The sequence below is a fragment of the Prionailurus viverrinus genome, chromosome A1 (assembly GCF_022837055.1).
Source record: "Prionailurus viverrinus isolate Anna chromosome A1, UM_Priviv_1.0, whole genome shotgun sequence".
Classification (NCBI taxonomy): domain Eukaryota; kingdom Metazoa; phylum Chordata; class Mammalia; order Carnivora; family Felidae; genus Prionailurus; species Prionailurus viverrinus.
The window spans coordinates 71079829-71098705 of NC_062561.1; the positions used below are offsets into that span (position 1 = coordinate 71079829).

The 18877-nt window shown below is 47.4% G+C and overlaps 1 protein-coding gene across 3 annotated transcripts in view; it reads left to right on the forward strand.

Moving 5' to 3' along the window:
- Nucleotides 1-18877, forward strand: part of UBAC2 (UBA domain containing 2) — a 186558-nt gene that overhangs the window by 149343 nt on the left and 18338 nt on the right. For all 3 annotated transcript variants that reach the window (XM_047828423.1, XM_047828272.1, XM_047828340.1), the window contains exon 7: nucleotides 663-905. In XM_047828423.1, the coding sequence (XP_047684379.1) occupies nucleotides 663-905 (243 nt within the window). The remainder of the gene's footprint in view (nucleotides 1-662; nucleotides 906-18877) is intronic.

Sequence of the window (18877 nt, forward strand, 5' to 3'; positions counted from 1 at the left end):
ACATGGCTGGATTACACCCTTAAAGTTGTTTTCTGCCAGTGTCTCTCTTTGATGGCCATCTGCCAATAAGAGTAACCACAGTGCTAGTATAGTGTGAAAGTGTTTTGATAACCAGGTCTTATATAGCTTCTTTTTTTAAAAGAAAATATTGCTTTTAAAATATTTTACCAGGGGCGCCTGGGTGGCGCAGTCGGTTAAGCGTCCGACTTCAGCCAGGTCACGATCTCGCGGTCTGTGAGTTCGAGCCCCGCGTCGGGCTCTGGGCTGATGGCTCAGAGCCTGGAGCCTGTTTCTGATTCTGTGTCTCCCTCTCTCTCTGCCCCTCCCCCGTTCATGCTCTGTCTCTCTCTGTCCCAAAAATAAATAAACGTTGAAAAAAAATTAAAAAAAAAAAAAAATATTTTACCAGTACTTTGAGTGTTACGTGGTTAGAATTTTGCTGTCTCTTCTAGCTTTAAAAAAACAAATTTGTTTACTGAGTAAATTTTTGTTGATTTGTACTGCTTATCATTCAGCAACTTGGTAGGATTTTGGTTATCACCTGACACTGCTAAAATGATGAAAAATACGATCTGAAATACCTGTGGTTATTGATTTCTGTGTTAAATATGTTCTTTAACATTGTTACAGTGAAACAACCCAGCTGGACTTTCCTCTTTCAGATATCAGGCATCTGCTACAACAGCAAAATGTTTCAAGTTCACCGGGTTCTCTACGTTCCCAGCTGGATGGCAAAGTTCTTTTCCCGGACACTTGAGCCCATCTTCTCATCTTCAGAACCCACGGCCGAAGCCAGAGTCGGAATGGGGGCCACAGTGGACATCCAGAGACAGCAGACGATGGAGTTGCTGGACCGGCAGCTGATGCTGTCTCAGTTTGCCCAAGTGAGAAGACAGAGGCAGCAGGTGAGCGACAAGATAGGGATCCGCAGAAGCTCTCAGAGGCCTGGGTGTGCTTGCCTCTATGGCTGTGTGTGCAGGAGAGAGGATATTTCAGTCCTGCAGGTCAAAGTGTGGATAATTTGACGTTTTCCCAGGTGGGATGTAGGTCTCAGATAGTGGCTATTCTCGGGGTTTTTTAAAGGTAAAAAAATAAATGGCAGCTGAAAGACTGGTCAAACTGGACGTTCTTGTTCCACTTCTATTAGATAAACGTTATTTCTTAGAGAAACACCAACCTAGTTAACAAGACGTGATATTTATCTGTTCTTATGATCTTGTAAAAGCCACAATGTCTTCCTGTTAAAGTGCTTATTATCATGTGCTCCGGGGTGAAGAGCACATTTAAAACTTCTTGATTTTCCTTGGTTAAAATGGAGAGAAGACGGAGGTAAGAAAATTTCAGGGGAACAACCAGTGAATCACATAAATTCTGTTTTTGTAGGCTTGGTATCAATCATCAGGGAATATTGAGCATTTATCTACAAACACTGCTGTATTCAAACACTCTCTTAGCACACTTGTCTTTCAAGGGTTACTATCTATCAGCCAAAACCTCATACCTGATCTTTCTTCGCCATTCTGTGAGCCAGCGCAGTGAGTGGGCTCTTCATTTCTTGTCTCCATCTTTACCTTCTGGGGTATGAGAGAGGATACTGTTCTCTCCTGCCATCTCTCTAGCTCCTGCCTTCACTGGGTGTGAGAATTAGGTCTGCAGGCCTCACACTGGTCTGGAGAAGTGAGATCGAGTGTGGCATCTGGTGTCCCATTGGAGATGTCAGTCCCAGAGTCTGTATCTGGGGTAGAAGAAGGGGCCCCTTATTAACAGGCTGAGTCCACTGGTGAAAGAGGGAAGCACAGGTTGTTCCCCAGAGATGTATTTGAACTTGAGATGATTCTGAAGCATACAACAAAGATACCTGCGATGTATCTGTGTGTTAAATGCAGAGAACAGACCTCCCTCTTAGGTCAGAACTGGAGGTATAGATCTGGAGTCAGCTCTGTAGGGTCGAGAGATGAAAGCAAGGTGCTAGATGAGTTCTTTAAGAGAATTACGTCCACGATGAACACAGGCTATAGACAAAGCTTTGTATGTAGCAAGAGGAGGAGCTGGATCCTTCAAGGAAACAGAAGGAAGAATGAAAAGTATGGGAATTCAGAATAATCAGTGTCCCAAAAATGAAGTCATTGCGAGTATAAATATGTTCCAGGCAGAACGGGCAGAGCTGTGAGGGAGAGAAAGACATAGGGTACCATTCTGAGGGTACGATTCTGAGGTTTCTGGCTTAGGTAATGGGATGTAATAGATCGATGACAGCACCATTTCACCATCATCTGAAGAGCAGATTTGGGGGAAATAGATCTACTGAGGTGCCTTCAGTATGCCTGGACTCCCTGTCAGGTAGCTGTGGACCTTGTACTCATGAGCAAGCCGGGGAAGGTACATTGCTCAGCTGGGCATCCCCAGGCACATTTTTGTGCATGAAGTTTCTCAGACAACATTGTCAGGATCGGCATCTTTTGGGGGAGGGGTGGTGAAGGACAAAGGGTGTTTGAACAGCAGTTATGAAGAGGGTCTGAGCCAGCCTTACAGAGAGCTGTGGAACAGAGAGAGCCCCAGATCCGGCCCAGGAGCTGAACCATGGAACCTCCACCGGTCAGTCACTGGGTACAGATTGCAGGTCTCGGGCCAACTGGCTGTCAGATGGACACCATCCACAGAGGGTGCATCCCTGGAGAGGTGTCAGCTGCCGGCACCCCCACAGCAGGAGGGCGAAGCCTTCAGTCCTGGGGGAGGTGCGGGCTGGGGGGGGGGGGCGGACCAAAGTATCCACCCCCTGTGCCGTTTGCATCCTCCTGGTTCACGTAGTAAGTTCTTGGAGCAGCTCTCCCCAGATTCCAGCGATGCTCTTTTCCCAGGAGAAACCTTCAAGAGGAGGGTTAGCAGGACATACTTCACCCCCTTCTGCTGCAGCTGGTCTCCAGGCCACACTGGTCATCGTCTCCCTCCACTACTTCCCATTCCACTCTCAGCTGAAAGGCACACTTGGTGAAGTGACATGGAGCCTCATCCCTGTGGGGTCTGAGTCCCTGTCACCATGCCTTTCTCGGGCTGTGTCTGCTGCCCTTGTCTATCTATTTACTGTAAACCTCGGGGCAAGGGAGTACCAAGTGATGTCCTAGTGCAGCACCTGGTGCTGCACATATTTTTCCCTCCCACTTTTTGTCCCCCTGTCTGTGCCTTTTCCTGAGGATTAGGGCTAATTAATCCTGCCATGGTGGTGATCTATTTCCTTGCCTGTTGGTCTTTTGGCACACAAGCCCAGAGTGACTGGGCCACAGCTGTAACTCCAGATGTAATGGCCTCTTACTGTGTCCCTGGTGGAAGCATTCCACTCCTGGGCAGCACATTCTCTAAACCCACTGAGTCTAGAGTTTCAGGGGCAGGAAGCCGGATTCCCAAGTGGGTCACTGGGTAAGAGGGTAATCAGGGTTCCATCCCCTCCTGTCTCTTATTTCCAAGATCCAACTGTTGGGGACGCAGCCCCGGATAGCGGTTGTTGATTTAGGGTCTGCACTGTATGCTGGGGCCAAGAGTGCTGTCCTTGTGGGGCATCCTCTCCAAACTGGCATTTCACTTACACCTTCAACTGGCTGTCTCATTGATCTGGCAAGGTGGCAGCTCCCAGGTCATATGATATGTGAAGGTCACTGCATCCCGTGGTCTTTTTGCTGCTGTACATACTTTGTTGTAAGTGGCCTTGTGGTCTGATGTGATGTTAGTTGGAACCCTGGTCAGTAGATGAAACTTCTGTAAACCCCACAGATAGTGATGCTGGTTGACAGAAAAGGCAGACAGACCTATAACCTGAATATGTGTCGATTTCAGTTAAGATTTGCTGCCTTTGGGGCGCCTGGGTGGCTCAGTTGGTTAAGCGGCCGACTTCGGCTCAGGTCATGATCTCACGGTCCGTGAGTTCGAGCCCCACATCAGGCTCTGTGCTGACAGCTAAGAGCCTGGAGCCTGTTTCGGATTCTGTGTCTCCCTCTCTCTGACCCTCCCCTGTTCATGCTCTGTCTCTCCCTGTCGCAAAAATAAATAAAACGTTAAAAAAAAATTAAAAAAAAAAAAAAAAGATTTGCTGCCTTTATTATAGTTAGTTGCTCAAGCTGCCATAACCGAGTACCACAGACTGAGTGGTTTAAACAACAGAAAATTTTTTTTCTTATTCTGGAAACTAGAAGTCCAAGGACAAGGTGCTGGAAGTTTGGTATTTGGAGAGGATTCTCCCTGGCTTGCAGATGGCAACCTTCCTATTCTGTCCTCATGTGGCCTTGCCCCAGAGTATGCGTGCTCCTGGCATCTCTTCTTATGAGGACATGAGTCCTGTTGGATCAGGGTCCCACCCTTAGGACCTCATTTAACCTTAATTACCTCTGTAAAAGCCCTGTCTCCAAATACAGTCACATGGGGGATTAGGAACTTCAACTATGAATTTGGGGGTGGGCACATTCCAGAGAGAAGGGCCCGGTGCAGTCAGTCTCGCACTGACTGTTGCTTCTTCTCGAGGGATGGTGTATGAGGGCTCGGTGTTGGTGTCTGTTGCCGTCAGTAGCTGGCTGACCCTTGAAGCGAGACAGGGCCTCTATCTCTGCCCTCATGGCCTCTGTGTCCACGTGCCAACCCTGGGGTGGCCGGTGATAGAGGCTGGCTCATGTCTGTTGGCTGAGTCACTCTGTCCCCCTCTTCTGTGGAGGAGGTTTCTGATAGATAAGACTTCAGCATTATTTTGGAATGTTTGTTTCAGTGTATTCATTTTTATTTCTTTTGCCTTGTTCTGTCATATTTCCTCTCACTGCCTGGCAGTGACTTAGTGCTCTCTGTCACCCACCCCCTGTGGGCCTCACTTGGCTCTGGGGTTAGAGTCGGTCGGTCATTACTGGAAACTCTGAGCAAGACTGGTGGGTACTCTGTGGGCACAAGCGAAGTGAAAAACATGTCCTTTCCCTTAACGAATTTGTGATCAACTTCAGGGAGCTTGGGCAGACAGACTGAATGAGATAAAACCCGGGAACAACCATACACTGGCCTGAGTTCCCGGAGCGGTAAGGTGTCTGAGAAGAAGTGCCGTCAGTGCAGCCTGAGACTGTGTGGGTTCAGGGCCTGGAAGGATCAGCAGGACTGGGTGGGCTGACACGAGGCAGATTATCCCCTGAGCAGAGGACTAGCATGCACATGATAGAGGCCTCTTGACTGAGGCGTGGAGGGCACATAGTGAGAAATGGGAAGTCATGCTGCACTTGTAATGGAGGGAGGGCTGTTTATACCTGACAGCAGATTTGGGTTTTGACATAGGAGGCTGTGAAAAGCAGTTTAGCTGGTAGTAAAGGTAGACAGTGTTCTAGAAAAACCCATCTTCTTGCAGTGCATATGGTGGAAGGGAGAAAGGGGAGAGCAGGGAGGAGGAGACAGATAGGAGGCCATCTTGAAATTCAGCTCTGTGAGCGCCACGGCCAGGATGAGGGTAGTCTCCTCATTGAGCTCTTCTGACTCCCTCTTGTTGCCTGAGGCTCAGTCATCCCAGTAGGGGACCCCCAGTCCCTCCAGTCCACCCCATTAAGCTCCAGCTCAGATCTAGATTAGGACCAGACTCTTCTCCCCTGGGCTCCACACCTAAACCTCCCACCACCTACTGGGCATCTCCACTCACATGCTCCACAGGCACCTGATGCCTTCCATTTCTTTGCTGAACTGGCTTCTCCTCCTCACTCCTTCCCCTCACAGAGAGCACCATCACCTGTCCAAAGACCTGAGCCAGGACATCTGGCTTCACCCGAGAGAAGGAAGGCTGTCACTCCCTCTCTGCATCCCACCTGGAGATCTGCATCACCTCCCTGTCCCCACCCAGCCCCCCCCCCCCACTCGTTCCCCAGAGTGATCTCTTTGACGCCACCAATCTGACCATTTTGCTCCACCCAACCCCTTCTGAAGCCCTTTATGGCTTTTAAGGTCATTAACACTCATTACCCAGAGCCCTTCCATGGCCTCCCTCAGCCCCACACGCAGCCTTAGGGTAACCTTGCTCAGCTGCTTGCAGTGTGTCAGAGCCCCACTGTTTCTCACTGCCTGCCTTCACTTCTGCCCCTTGCTCTGCCTACAACAGACATCCCCATGCCAGCTTCCCCACCCCAGCACACACACAAGGTCTGCCTGCCTAACTCCTTTTACCCCCGTGTCCCTTGCAGATATCACCTTCTCTGGGAAACCTGTTGAGCCTCCCCTGTCGGCTCTGATTATCCTCTCTCTGTTCCTACAGCCTCTAGGTGTCTCTTTCATGGCGCTCAACCTCACTCTTGGGTGACTTCCCTGTCTCTACCAGTAGTGTGTCTCAGGGGTGGGTGGAGACTTTTTCTTTGTATCTCCAGTATGTGAATAATGCTTGGCACATGTTGGGAACTCACATATTTAGGGAATTAATGACTAAATATGTGTATAATCAGTATTTACAGAATTAATGTACTGAGGCCAGCTGAGTACAGGTGAATAGTCAGGGTTGGAAAGTATACAAATAACCTCTAAGAGGACAAGTGTGAAGCAAACCATTAAAGACACCCTGACACAGGGTGTCTGGGTGGCTCAGTCGGTTAAGCATCCAACTCTTGATTTTGGCTCAGGTCCTGGTCTCGTGTTTCGTTAGTTTGAGCCCTGGATGGGGCTCTGCTGACAGCTCGGAGCCTGCCTGGGATTCTCTCTCCCTGTCCCTCCACCCCTCCTAGGCTCGTGTGTGTGTTCTCTCTCTCAAAAAATAAAATAAACTTTAAAAAAATAAATAAATAAAAATGTGACTCACTTATTAAAAAAAAAAAAAAAAAAAGATATCCTGAGATCCACGTGCCCAGAGCACAGAGAGGAGAGGAAGAAGGAAAGCATTTCCAGGGAGGTGAGGAGAAAACCAGAGAGAAGACAGTGTTTGAGGGGTCATGGGAGAGCGGGTGTTCAGATTCAGGTGCCACCCACCCCCACCCCTGCAAATTAAAAGCCAAGCAGAGGGGCATCTGGGTGGCTCAGTCAGTTGAGCATCCAACTTCAGCTCAGGCCATGATCTCACGGTCTGTGGGTTCAAGCCCCACATCAGGCTCTGTGCTGACAGCTCAGAGCCTGGAGCCTGCTTCAGATTCTGTGTCTTCCTCTCTCTCTGTGTCCCTCCCCCACTCGTGCTCTCTTTCTCCCAAAAATAAACTTTATTTTTTTAATTTTTTAAAAAATCCAAGCAGAGATAGAAAAAGACCACGAGACTCAGAAGGAATTGGTTCACTTTTGAAAGGAGTGTCCTTGGGAATGCAGCACAGAGCAGCCACCTGTGGATTGGAGAAACAGCATCCCTTCTGTCTGATCCACTGGCCTAATTCCGGGACACAGCTGTGGTCATCACAGCTCCATTCGCCCAAGTTTACACCACTGAAAACACTTTTAGAATGCTCTGTAGTGTCTACAGATTGCACGGCTCTAAAGGACAACGAACAGTGGGGAGACTGTAGACCTTGCTTCATCTAAAGATTGAGACCCGAGCACTCAGGGGGTCAATGTGTAGTGTCCTTACGTCCTTACGATGTGATCTTTCTGGACCCTGCCATGGTGGTTACTGCCAAAAAGCCCCTGGATGATGGTCTCGAGGACTTGTAGCTGTGATTGCTGAGTTCACCACATGGTAAGGCCCCAGTCCTTCCTTGTGGTTCTCCTTGCCCCCCACACCATAGCCTTCCCACTTCTGCGTGCATCCGTGTGGGCCAGGGTGTTAGGTCCACCGTGACTCCACTCTCAGATTCTCTCCTCACCCCCTGCACCACAGAGGCGCTGGCCGTGTGGCTGGTGATAGCTCCTAGTCATTTTGGTACCTGCAGCTGCAGATCATTTTTCCATTCGGGGCCATCACATAACTTTTCACAAGTTTGTCTTTTATTCATTCATCCAATAGTAGGGTGAACTCTTGAAGGCCAGGAGCTGTGTGTTTTACGTATTTTTGTCTCTCTTGGTCCTACTGGAGCGTGTAGCCCCGAGGGACTAAAGGACACTCCTCTGACCCTTAAGAGGTCTGCAGCTCCACCAGGAGAGGGTAGATGACTCAGTCCCAGGTGCTGAGCTACTGCTGGAGTTTGTATGCAGCAAAGCGAGAGTCCTGACCTCCCTGTGTGGCTGAGGGAATCTTGAAGACACCCACTTTCAGGTAGGCGTTTCAGGCCCAGGGAACCTTGTGAGAAATCAGAGGGGCTCAAAACAGCTGGGGGAGCAAAAAGCAATTGCATTTGCCTGAGCACAGGTTTCCCTAAGAGGCAGTGAAAGGTGAGGCTGGGGAGAACGCAGAGGCCGAGAGAGAGGGGGTCTTGGGGGCCACATGAAAAGTTATTTTTCCTTTTGTTCTAGAAGTAATGAGTCCGTGAAGCCTTTTAAGCAGGAGATCAGGTTAGGGGGTTTTTTTTGTTTTTGTTTTTGTTTTTAATGTTTATGTTTGAGAGGGAGAGAGAGAGAGTGCGAGTAGGGCAGGGGCAGAGAGAGAGGAAGACACGGAATCCGAAGCAGGCTCCAAGCTCCAAGCTGTCGGCACAGAGCCCGACTCGGGACTCCAACTCACAAACCGCGAGACCATGACCCGAGCCAAAGTCGGACGCTCACCTGAGCCACCCAGGCGCCCCTAGGTTTGTTTTTAAGGAGGATTATTTGGGCCAAAATCTGAGCGATCAGTGGAAAAGGTGATGCTGGAGGAAGAAGACCAGCGGGGAGGTGATGAGGACTCTGTGTTTTCAGGGTATTCATGGTGGCGAAACAGAGCAGCCTCACTGAATGCTAGTGAATGGCCACAGTCAAGCTTTACAGGGCCTCTGTGCGTTCATACCTCCAGGGAAGTCACTGAAATTCCTACAGTCGTGAGCATCTGAACAGGGTTGCTGCACGTGTTCCCATGGCTTTTGGGCTTATCGTTCCCTCTCTGCAGTCATGAGAGAAGAAACCCACGTGCTCACAATAGAAAATCCTCGGAATGTAAATGAAGGAGCAAGGAATTTGCAGTTAAGGGATCAGCCCTGGGTGACAGGAAGCTCTGTACACTACCTAATAGCGTTGTCATGAGAATAAAGTAATTTCTACAAAATTACTTCACGTACCAGAAAGATCTATCAGATATTAGTTGTTATGATCTTATTCATTGGACCTCTGCTGTCTGGCTCTCAGGAAGTTTGGAGAGAGAGTTCTGATTCAGCAGCTAAGCTGATAGTTTCAACTCTTAAAAACTTGGAACCTTGGGGCGCCTGGGTGGCTCAGTCGGTTAAACGTCCGACTTCGGCTCAGGTCATGATCTCGTGGTCCGTGAGTTCGAGCCCCGCATCGGGCTCTGTGCTGACAGCTCAGAGCCTGGAGCCCGTTTCAGATTCTGTGTCTCCCTCTCTCTGACCCTCCCCTGTTCATGCTCTGTCTCTCTCTGTCTCAAAAATAAATAAACGTTAAAAAAAAAACAAAAAAAAGAAACAAACTTGGAACCTTTAGAACAAGAGTCAGTAGGCCATGGCCCCTGGGCCAAACCCAAAGCTAAGAATGGTTTTTGCATTTTCACTGGTTCTGTAAGTACCTGCATAGTGTCTTCAGTTTCGCCTCTGGGTCTTCAAAGCCTAAAACATTTACTGTCACCTGTCATTAAAAGCAAACAAACAGACAAAAAACTTTGCCAGCCCACTGCTCTAGAAGATTACGTAGCCAATAGCTTTCAAAGCAAAGTTTTACCAAGAAGTCTTCGTTCTGTCTGGATCTTGATCATCTGTTATTTGTGTGACCACCATTTTCTCTCTTGGCTGATGATTATAATGCCATTATATGCCACAATGTAAACTTGGTGATTGAACTTTCCAGAAGGTACCTCTGTAAAATCTCCATTTCCCTTAGAAGCAAAGTTAAGGTGAGGCCCGCTATGAATGCATCATGCTTGGTGGAAGCCAAGTGGGAGTTTTGTCAGCAACACAATGGAGTCAGTCAGTTGGCACTAATTTCTTCATTAGCTCTCCACTTCTTTTGGCTTCCAGTGTTTCCTGGATGATTAGCACCTCTGTTTTCAGTAACAAGCAGTCTGTTTGACCTGCAAGGAGAGAAGATGTTGGTGCCTACAGCAGCTCCCCATTATTCACTCATGCGTTTCAGTTATTTTCGTGGTGTTCAGTTAAACTGAACTAGATACATTCTCTCACCCTCGCTTAGTTACCTTTTGTGGCTGTGAAAATTGTTTCTCTCGTTATCCACCCCAGCGACAGTTGTTAGGTAACATCTAACATATGCGTTATTATGACTCATATCTGCCTTGTAAATCATGGTAGTTTCTATCATTAATCAAGTATTTTTAATTTAGTAAAATATATTTAGTTTATTAAAAGTGCTCTCAAGTTCTCAATGTGTTTTTTAAGTTTTAATAGCTTTATGGAGGTCGACTTCACATACATTATGATTCATCTACTTAAAGTATACAATTCAGTGATTTTTAGTATATGCACAGAGTTGTACAACCATCACCACATTCAAGTTGAGACCATTTTTTTTACCCCAAAAAGAAACTGCCCAGTAGAAGTCACTTGCCAATCTTCCCATATCCCTAGGCCTAGGCATATTTGGTAGTCTGTTCTCTATAGATTTGCCTATTCTGGGGGTGCCTGACTCGGTCAGTCAGTAGAATATGAGACTCTTGATCTCAGGGTCATGAGTTCAAGCCCCATGTTGGGGGCAGAGATTACTTAATAAAAAAAAAAAATTGCCTATTCTGGACAGTTCATACACTATCTGGTCCTTTGTGACCAGCTCATCCATATTGCAGTATGCATGCTTGATGTGTTTAAATAGCAGGACCCATCTAGTAGACCTTTGTGCTGGCAGGTGCCATCTCATCGAATGAGTTTCTGTCATTGCCCCTTCATCTGGCTGGGTCTCTAAGCTTCTTACTCATCTCTTGGCCCCACCAGCACTACAGTTTCCATTAACACTTACTTTCCACAAAATATATTTAGTAGTTCAGCCAGGCTCTGGGGAGTGTCACAGTGACCAAGACAGCATGATCCTTCCTCTCCCTGAGCTGAGAGTAGAACAAAGACAATTATAATAAAATGTCATGAGCACGCTTATAGGAGAAGCACCTAGCCTCACCTGTGGGGGTTAAATAGTTTCTGGAGGAGGAACATTCTGCATGGAGCCCTGAAAACTATATACCTGTACCTTCACATGTGTGTGAGAATGTGTGTGTGTGTGTGTGTGTGTGTGTGTGTGTGTGTGTGTGTGTGTATGCAGCTGAGGGGTCCACCTTGAATCCAGAGGGAGCAAGTTCTCAGCCTAGATGAACCCAGGCCACTTTAAAGACAGCATGTGGTATACTTCTCAGCACTTTTCCTTTTTAGCTTTGCTCTTTCACTTTTTGGTGCAATTTGATTTAAAAACCATTCTTGTAAGGTTGCTGTGCTGCCTTGTCAACCAAGCAATCTAATCAGTTAGAGCTAGTTCTTTTATGACTTTTTTCTTTTATGAGTATGAAGTGTACAGCATCAGGTGTAGGATAAGTTACTAGGGCTTAGCTGATAAAAATCTGCAAATTAAATGAAAATTAGGTGCAAGAACTCTATTTTCAAGTGAAATTAAAGCTAAGCTGTTGATGTCAATCTGTACCTCCTTGCAGAAACTGCTGTCACGGTTTTGGTGTTCTTCTAGCTGATCACACTGACCTTTTTGACAAAATTCAGAAGAGAAAGATAGGATCAAGCCAAATTCGAATCCCTTTCCAAGACTGACTCATTAAGTGACCTCGAGAAAATCATTTCTATTTTCCATTCTGCCTTGTGTCTTCATGAGAAAGAAGAATGTGGGACAGTCTCATGATGACATACTCAGTATTTTGGAGAGAGAGAAGGTATCAGCAATCCTAGTCTTTTTTATAACTTTTTTCTTTTATCTCTTATCAATCACTTTTTCAGACCACAAATGAATTTAGAGATGAACCCTGAAGCAGACATAATGTTAAGCAGGGGCATATTAGAAAAATCATCCTCCTAATCATTTGACAAATTTTTCCTCCCCCAAGAAAGCCATCCCCTTGGGTTTTTAAAACCAGAAAATGATTCTAGTCAGGAAGGATCCTTGGGGTACCCAGAAGTTTCTCAGGAAAAATCCTTCTGATCATCTTGAAAGGGCTTGAATTTCATGGAACCCACTCCACGTTCAGACCCAGCAGCCTGATTCTGCGGGTGACAGATGTGGTTTTGTGAATAAAGTAGCAGGAGCCCAGGAATTTCCAGAGTGGTGAGTAATGACTCTCATCTGAGATCATAACATAGATGAGTGATACTGAGATTTTTTTAAATCGTACTTTTTAAAATGATAGAGATTTATGCACGCATTTATGGAGGCTGGATTCCCAGGGTGGAAGGACGCTGGGCAACAGGCATAGTTGGTGGCTCAAAGCATGGGCTCTAGGCTGGGAGCGATTCTCTGCATGGGTTTCCTCACTCGGAGACTGTCCACGCTGCAGTTCTGGTAGGTGTGGTTGCTCAAGGAGCTCACAGTTCATTCCAGGTCCTTGATCAGTACGGTGACACTCGAGAGTAGTACAGGAGAGTATAAAATGGAGGCCCTTGACCAGTGTCTGTCTGCCCAGGAATCCCTCCTGCAGCAGCTCTGGCAGGTGGCCAATGGGCTCACTTTGAGCGAGAACTGCTTGGCTTCAAGATATTCTTTAATATATTGATTAGGAAGAGGCAACTCATAATTAGTTTAAGGATCATTTAGTCCAGCTTCCCATTTTACAGATGAGGAAACTTATACTCTATTATATTCTCTAAAATTGGCAACTTGACTGAGTTCTCTGGAAGTTGAGCAGAGAGAGAGAGAACAGTAAGGACTTGGATTGTCAACAAAGAGGCCAGTTACAGACACAAAACAAGGGCTGGGCACTGTACAGACTGCTGGGGGGAGGATAGAGGGACCAGGGGAGGGTGTTTCAGGGACAGACACACTTTGAGCAGACATTGTCTCAAAGAACACTGAGTGGAGGGAACATGCAGGAGAGAGTAGGAGATAATTTAGGATGGGTTTGGTTTTGGAGGACCTTCAAACAGGACAGAATAGTTGAGATATGATACAGTAAGATTTTCAGTTGAAGCAGTGGCATTGTGAAAATAAGGAAGTTTCACCTGGTGTACCAATTGGAGGGGAGCAGCATTGGTGACAGTGATGTCACTCACCTGCCCGGGTGCATATTGGATGGGTCGAAGTTGGTGACAGTGATGTCACTCACCTGCCAGGCTGTGTGTTTTGGATGGGGTAGCAGTTGGTGACAGTGATGTCACTCACCTGCCCGGCTGTGCATACTGGACGGGGTCAAAGTTGGTGACAGTGATGTCACTCACCTGCCCAGCTGTGCATTTTGGACGGGGTCGAAGTTGGTGACAGTGATGTCACTCACCTGCCCAGCTGTGCATTTTGGACGGGGTCGAAGTTGGTGACAGTGATGTCACTCACCTGCCAGATCGTGTGTTTTGGATGGGGTCAAAGTTGGTGACAGTGATGTCACTCACCTGCCCATCTGTGTGTTTTGGATGGGGTCAAAGTTGGTGACAGTGATGTCATCCAAGAGGCTGTTGGCTTAATCTCAGTGGAACAACAAGGATTTAAAAGTGGCAGATCCCCTCTGAAGGAAAAATCAGCATACTTGAGAACTGGCTGGATTTTCTGTACAAAGAAGAGAGTTGGGTCCAAGAGTCACCAGGCTTTCAGGATGCGACGCTAACATTAGGAGGGACAGTTGCCGCCCGCCCTGGCTCACAGCTCGTTGAAGGACAGGCAGGGGAGCGAGAGGTGATCACTGAAGACATGAAAATGGATGGCTTCTCTGTGGAGGTAAATGTAGAAAGAGGGGAAATCTTGAGTAACACCCAATCTCACTTTTAATAATGAGTTTCACCTCTTCTATCAAAATACTTACGGTAACAAGCACCAGCACTAATTTTAATTTTGACTTTTACTTAATAATTTTTGTTGAGAACTTAAGTGAAGGATTAAAAATAATGACCAGAACTTCTGCAGACAAAGAAGGGGGAAAACAAGAGCTAGAATGCAGAGGTGAGTAATTTCCATACCGAAAGATGCCTTTAGTCCTGTGTTCAAGGAAGCCTCACTGAAGTCCTTGCCCTGTGCGGCCCTTACCGTAACTTGTGCTTGGTGCTCTCAAGCATGTAAATAAAACTAAGAGAAAACTCGTACAACGAGAGCTAGATGTCCTCTTCCTGCGCCAGATGTGTCCGGGGTGTGAGGGGGGACGTGTTGTCTCCCTCATACCGCCCTCACCACTGCCTCCTCCTCCCAGCCCAGGTGGAGCATTCTCATGCTCTGCCAAAATTAGAACCCCCACCCCGCAGAAAGCTGGGGACAGCTCTGATCCTGGCTTTCCCTGGAGGAAAAGGTGTCCATCCGAAGAGAGGGGTCGGCACACCGGCCTTCGGAAATGATGCCGGGCTGAGCACTCCCAGGCCACACCGGACCCTTGCCGTGGAGGGGAGGCAGCAGGGTGGACGGCCGAGCCGAATTCGGATCCTGCTGTTCTGCTTCCCAAGTCCTCCCCCTGCCCCGTCGGGAGCCTTGCTTTGTGGCAGCAGAGGGAGAATACGTCTCTTGAGTTTGCAGCTAAAGTTGAAATTAACTGTTGTTAAAACTGTACCCGTGTCTCAGGACAAGTAAGAGTGGCTGGGGTGGGAGCCCGGGGCCTCCTGAGAGAAATATCACTGTGTGGAACACACGAGACCTGGGGCGCACGTCTGGTGGCTCGGCGGCTCGTGCCCCGGGGACGTCGCTCCTCGCAGCCCTTCCTGATGGCAGCCCCTCCCCTCACTGGGGAAGTGCCCTTCCCCTCACTGACACCCAGGCGGACACCCCTGGGCCTGCCCCCCCACCCTGACCTGAGAACGTGGCGGGCAGTGAGGCCGGGGCAAGAACAGAAGGGGGAGATGGGCAGAAAGGAGCGTACCTCAGGAACTTCTGCCTTCCGAGCCAGAGGCTCTGGAAACTGAGCAGAACGATGTGTTTTGTCTCCTGATCTTACTAGTGTGGAAAGTGCTCTCTGTTTTGCTGAGAAGAGTGGTATGAAATGAAGTATCTGAGCCCCCAAAACTGGTCAATAGCATAAACCACAAAGAAAAAGGAAAACCAAGAGCTGTGAAACTAGCCTGGGATTTTGTGCAAGTTTTCATCGAGTGTCTCTCCCTCCAGCTTGTTATTTTTCCCAACACCTGCTAAGACTGCTTGCTGCTGGACAGCACGGGAAGACACTAACACACTGTGGGCAGACGCAGGGGGGTGACACCGTAACACAATGTGGACAGGCTGAGGGGTGTAGCACTTCGGTTAAGCATCCACCTTCAGCTCAGGGCTCATGAGTTCAAGCGCCGCATCAGGCTCTGTGCTGACAGCTCAGAGTCTGGAGCCTGCTTTGAATTCTCTGTCTCGCTCTGTCTCTGCCCTTCCCCCGCTCATGCTCTCTGTCTCTGTCTCTCTCAAAAATATTTTTTAAAAAAAAGGCCAAAGTAACATGTAACAGAATTGAATGCAGGAGCCAATACGAGATGCCAACTATCTTCTGTTAGGTCTGACCTTTAAAAGATTCGCAGCAAAAGAAAACAGTGGCTTTCTTTTTGTGAATTGATTTCTTTTTTCATGTCCCTAAAGAATGTATCAGCCCTCATAGAAAACAGGTTTTGGAACACATTGTTATTTTTTGTAAAAATACATTATCTTAGCAAGTGATAAGTTTGTGATTGTTATTAATGAGTTAGTAAATATTTTAAGACTGATGAAAAGGCAACGGGGAACCATTGAAGGGTTTTTAAGTAGAAGAGTGACATGATGAGATTTGTATCTTAGGAAACTACTGTTGATGCAAGTGTGAAATAAGGCAGCGAAAGTGGGGTGGAGAGAAATGAATGGAGTCAAAGACACTGAGGAGTTACAGTTGACAGAGCCTAGTGGTCTGCCTTCTGCAAGTGGGTGGGGTGGGTATTGATGTCATTCCCCAGGATTGGGGACACAGGCAGAGGGGTGGGATTGAAGGTGAGTGTTATTTGGGACATGTGTCATTTAAAAGTTTTTTTTAATGTTTATTTTAATTTGAGAGAGAGAGAGAGTATGAGCGGGGGAGGGGCGGAGAGAGATAGATACAGAATCCGAAGCAGGCTCCGGGCTCTGAGCTGTCAGCACAGAGCCCGATGTGGGGCTCAAGCCCACGAACCGTGAGGTCGTGACCTGAGCTGAAGTCAGAGGCTTAACCGGCTGAACCACCCGGGCGTCCCAAGGGACGTGTCATTTTAGATGTCTCTGAAACATCTGAGTGGAAGTGTCCAGGCAACAGTTGGGTATGTGGCTGTGGGGTGCACTAAAGCCCTAGGAATGCACAAGCACCTAGGGACAGAACGTGGAAAGAGAAGTATCCTAAACAGAACCTTCAGGGGCACTTGTATTTAAAGGATATAAGCAGGAGAAGATGGCTCAGAGAGAAGAGAGAAGGCCTGACTAGAGAGCTAGAAAGCCCAAGAAAGTGGGGTGCCACAGGAGCCGAGGAGGGAATGGCTGTAGGGTTCAGTCCCTCTGGGGTTTCCGGAAGGAAGCAGAAGTGGCTCCGTTGGGTCAAGCAAAGGGTGTAATTGGTACCCTGCAAGAAAAAGGAAAAAACTAATGGATAGAAGACCAGACTGAGCTTCTAGAAAGCAGGGCGTTGTCTTCTCTTCCTGGCCTCTTTGCCTAAGGGACTAGCAAGTACATTAGCAGACACTAGTCAGTTCTGTTGATTTTACCTTCACTGGTGCTACTAAAACAGACTGGTCTTTTCTGTCCTTGAACCTCACGGTAGGTCATCTCCATTGTAAATTGCTCACATTAAATGAATAGGTGTTTCCTGAGCATCTGTGGTAGAACTTCCCAGCCACTAGGTTATGGTCACAGATGGGCTGAGATATTGATCCCCTCAGCCCACAGGGCAGCTGGTGGTAAGCGGCTTTGGCTGTCTGTCCTGTGTGTCATGCAGATCGATCTCTGTGTGCCATGGAAAGTCTCGGTCTGTAACAGGGTTAGTAATTCCTTGTATGGGTGCCGCCTCACCTGTCTACCTGAGGCAGACGTCACCTCACAGTGTCATCACTCTCCCTGCTGAACCCACACCCTCCCTCTGAATCTTCCTGACACCGGTCCCCAGGCAGCTACAGACAGCACAGTAGAGAGAGGTGGTCCTGCTGCCTGTTTTACTCTTCAAAACGCAGCACACCGGTAAAGCCTTTCAGATCACCAAAGGATGCATTTTTTTTTCCCCCGGTGACCAACCTTTTTTTATTTTTCTTTTTTGAGAGAGAAGGTATGCCCTCACACATAGTGGGGGAAGGGCAGAAGGAAAGAGGGAGCCCTACATGGGGCTCCATCTCACGACTGTGAGATCGTGACCCGAGCCGAAATCACAAATGAGACACTTAACCAACTGAGCCACCAAGGCGCCCCATCCAGTGACCAGCCTTTTTAAAAAAGAATGATGATGCTTCTGGAAAGAATTTAATTGTTCTAAACCATCACACTGACAATGTCCACTCTGTAATTGGTCTTCATTTTGCTCTTTGACAAAACACCTCCTTGGCTGGAGAATTGAGTTTAGGCTACACTGAGCCTAGAGCTGTGCCAGCCACCTAGGAGGGTCGTAGGGAGTTCCATTCTTACCCCATCGCAACCCTGTAGGATCCCACAGTCGAGTTGGGAAGACTAGAAGTAACACTGTAAGACATAATGCAAATATTAGATGGTAGTAATAGCCAATATATAATAAACTTTTAGAAGTTCTCAGACTGTGTTTTAAATGCTTTACTTGTATTAACTCATTTATTTCTTATAATATCATTATGAGATAAGTGCAGTTATTATTTCCATCTTACAGATGTGAAAACTGAGGCTCAGAGAAATTTTGTTTTAAACTAAGGCCTAAGGTAAGTGGCAGAGCTGGGATTTAAACCCAGGTAATTTGGCTTTAGAGACCGCTCTCAGTCACTCAGCTTCCTCTGCCTTTTTGCTCCTCTGTCATGACTCCTTAGCACCGCTTTGCCCCTTGAAGTAGGTGTAAACCTATGCTCAGCGCCCTGTTTTTGAACAGGTTGACAGTGGTTCTCCTCTCCATTGTTGAGATCATCCTCATCCTTTAAAATTCAACTGAGCCCCCATCCTCTTTGAAGTTTGACCCCCATGCTTCACCCTGCACCTTCCAAGCCCTTTAGCTGATGCCACTCAGCTTCCTTCTTAATTATATACCACCTTGCCTCCTGATTTTTCCCATTTCTGCATGTCTTGCCCTCCCCTGAGTAGGGCATGGGCCCCACATGCACCTGGCTCGTGCCCTCCCTTGGGAGCTGCCCATAGAAAGCCACTAGTGTGCTCCTTCAACCCAGCTTCTCAGTGTAGACGCTTCTCAGTATACACACCACCTGATCATCCCATCCTGAAACCTGCCAAAGCCTTTAGAGGTGCGGTTCTATTCCATGTGATGTCCACTTAATAAAACGTTACAAACTTTACTGTTCTCGACTGGAAAGTTAGTCTTTTTTTTTTTTTTTTACAAGAAATTTTATTTGAAAATCTCCTTACCAACTAATAACAGATATTTCATAAAACGGTTGTTCAAAATGCAAGCTGTTTCCTTTTTCCTCTTTTAAATATGTGGTTATTGCTTTTGAAGAAGACAAAGTGAAGGAAATGTTTCCTGTTTGTAGAAGCTTATAGTTAAGCTGCATCGAGAGCAGATTAGTGTCAAAACATCCTAGAGCCTAGAGCTCCTGTAACTTTCTGCTTTTTAAGCACTTTTTCACCATCACAGGAGCAGAGGGATTAGGGTTCAGTTTTGCCTTGC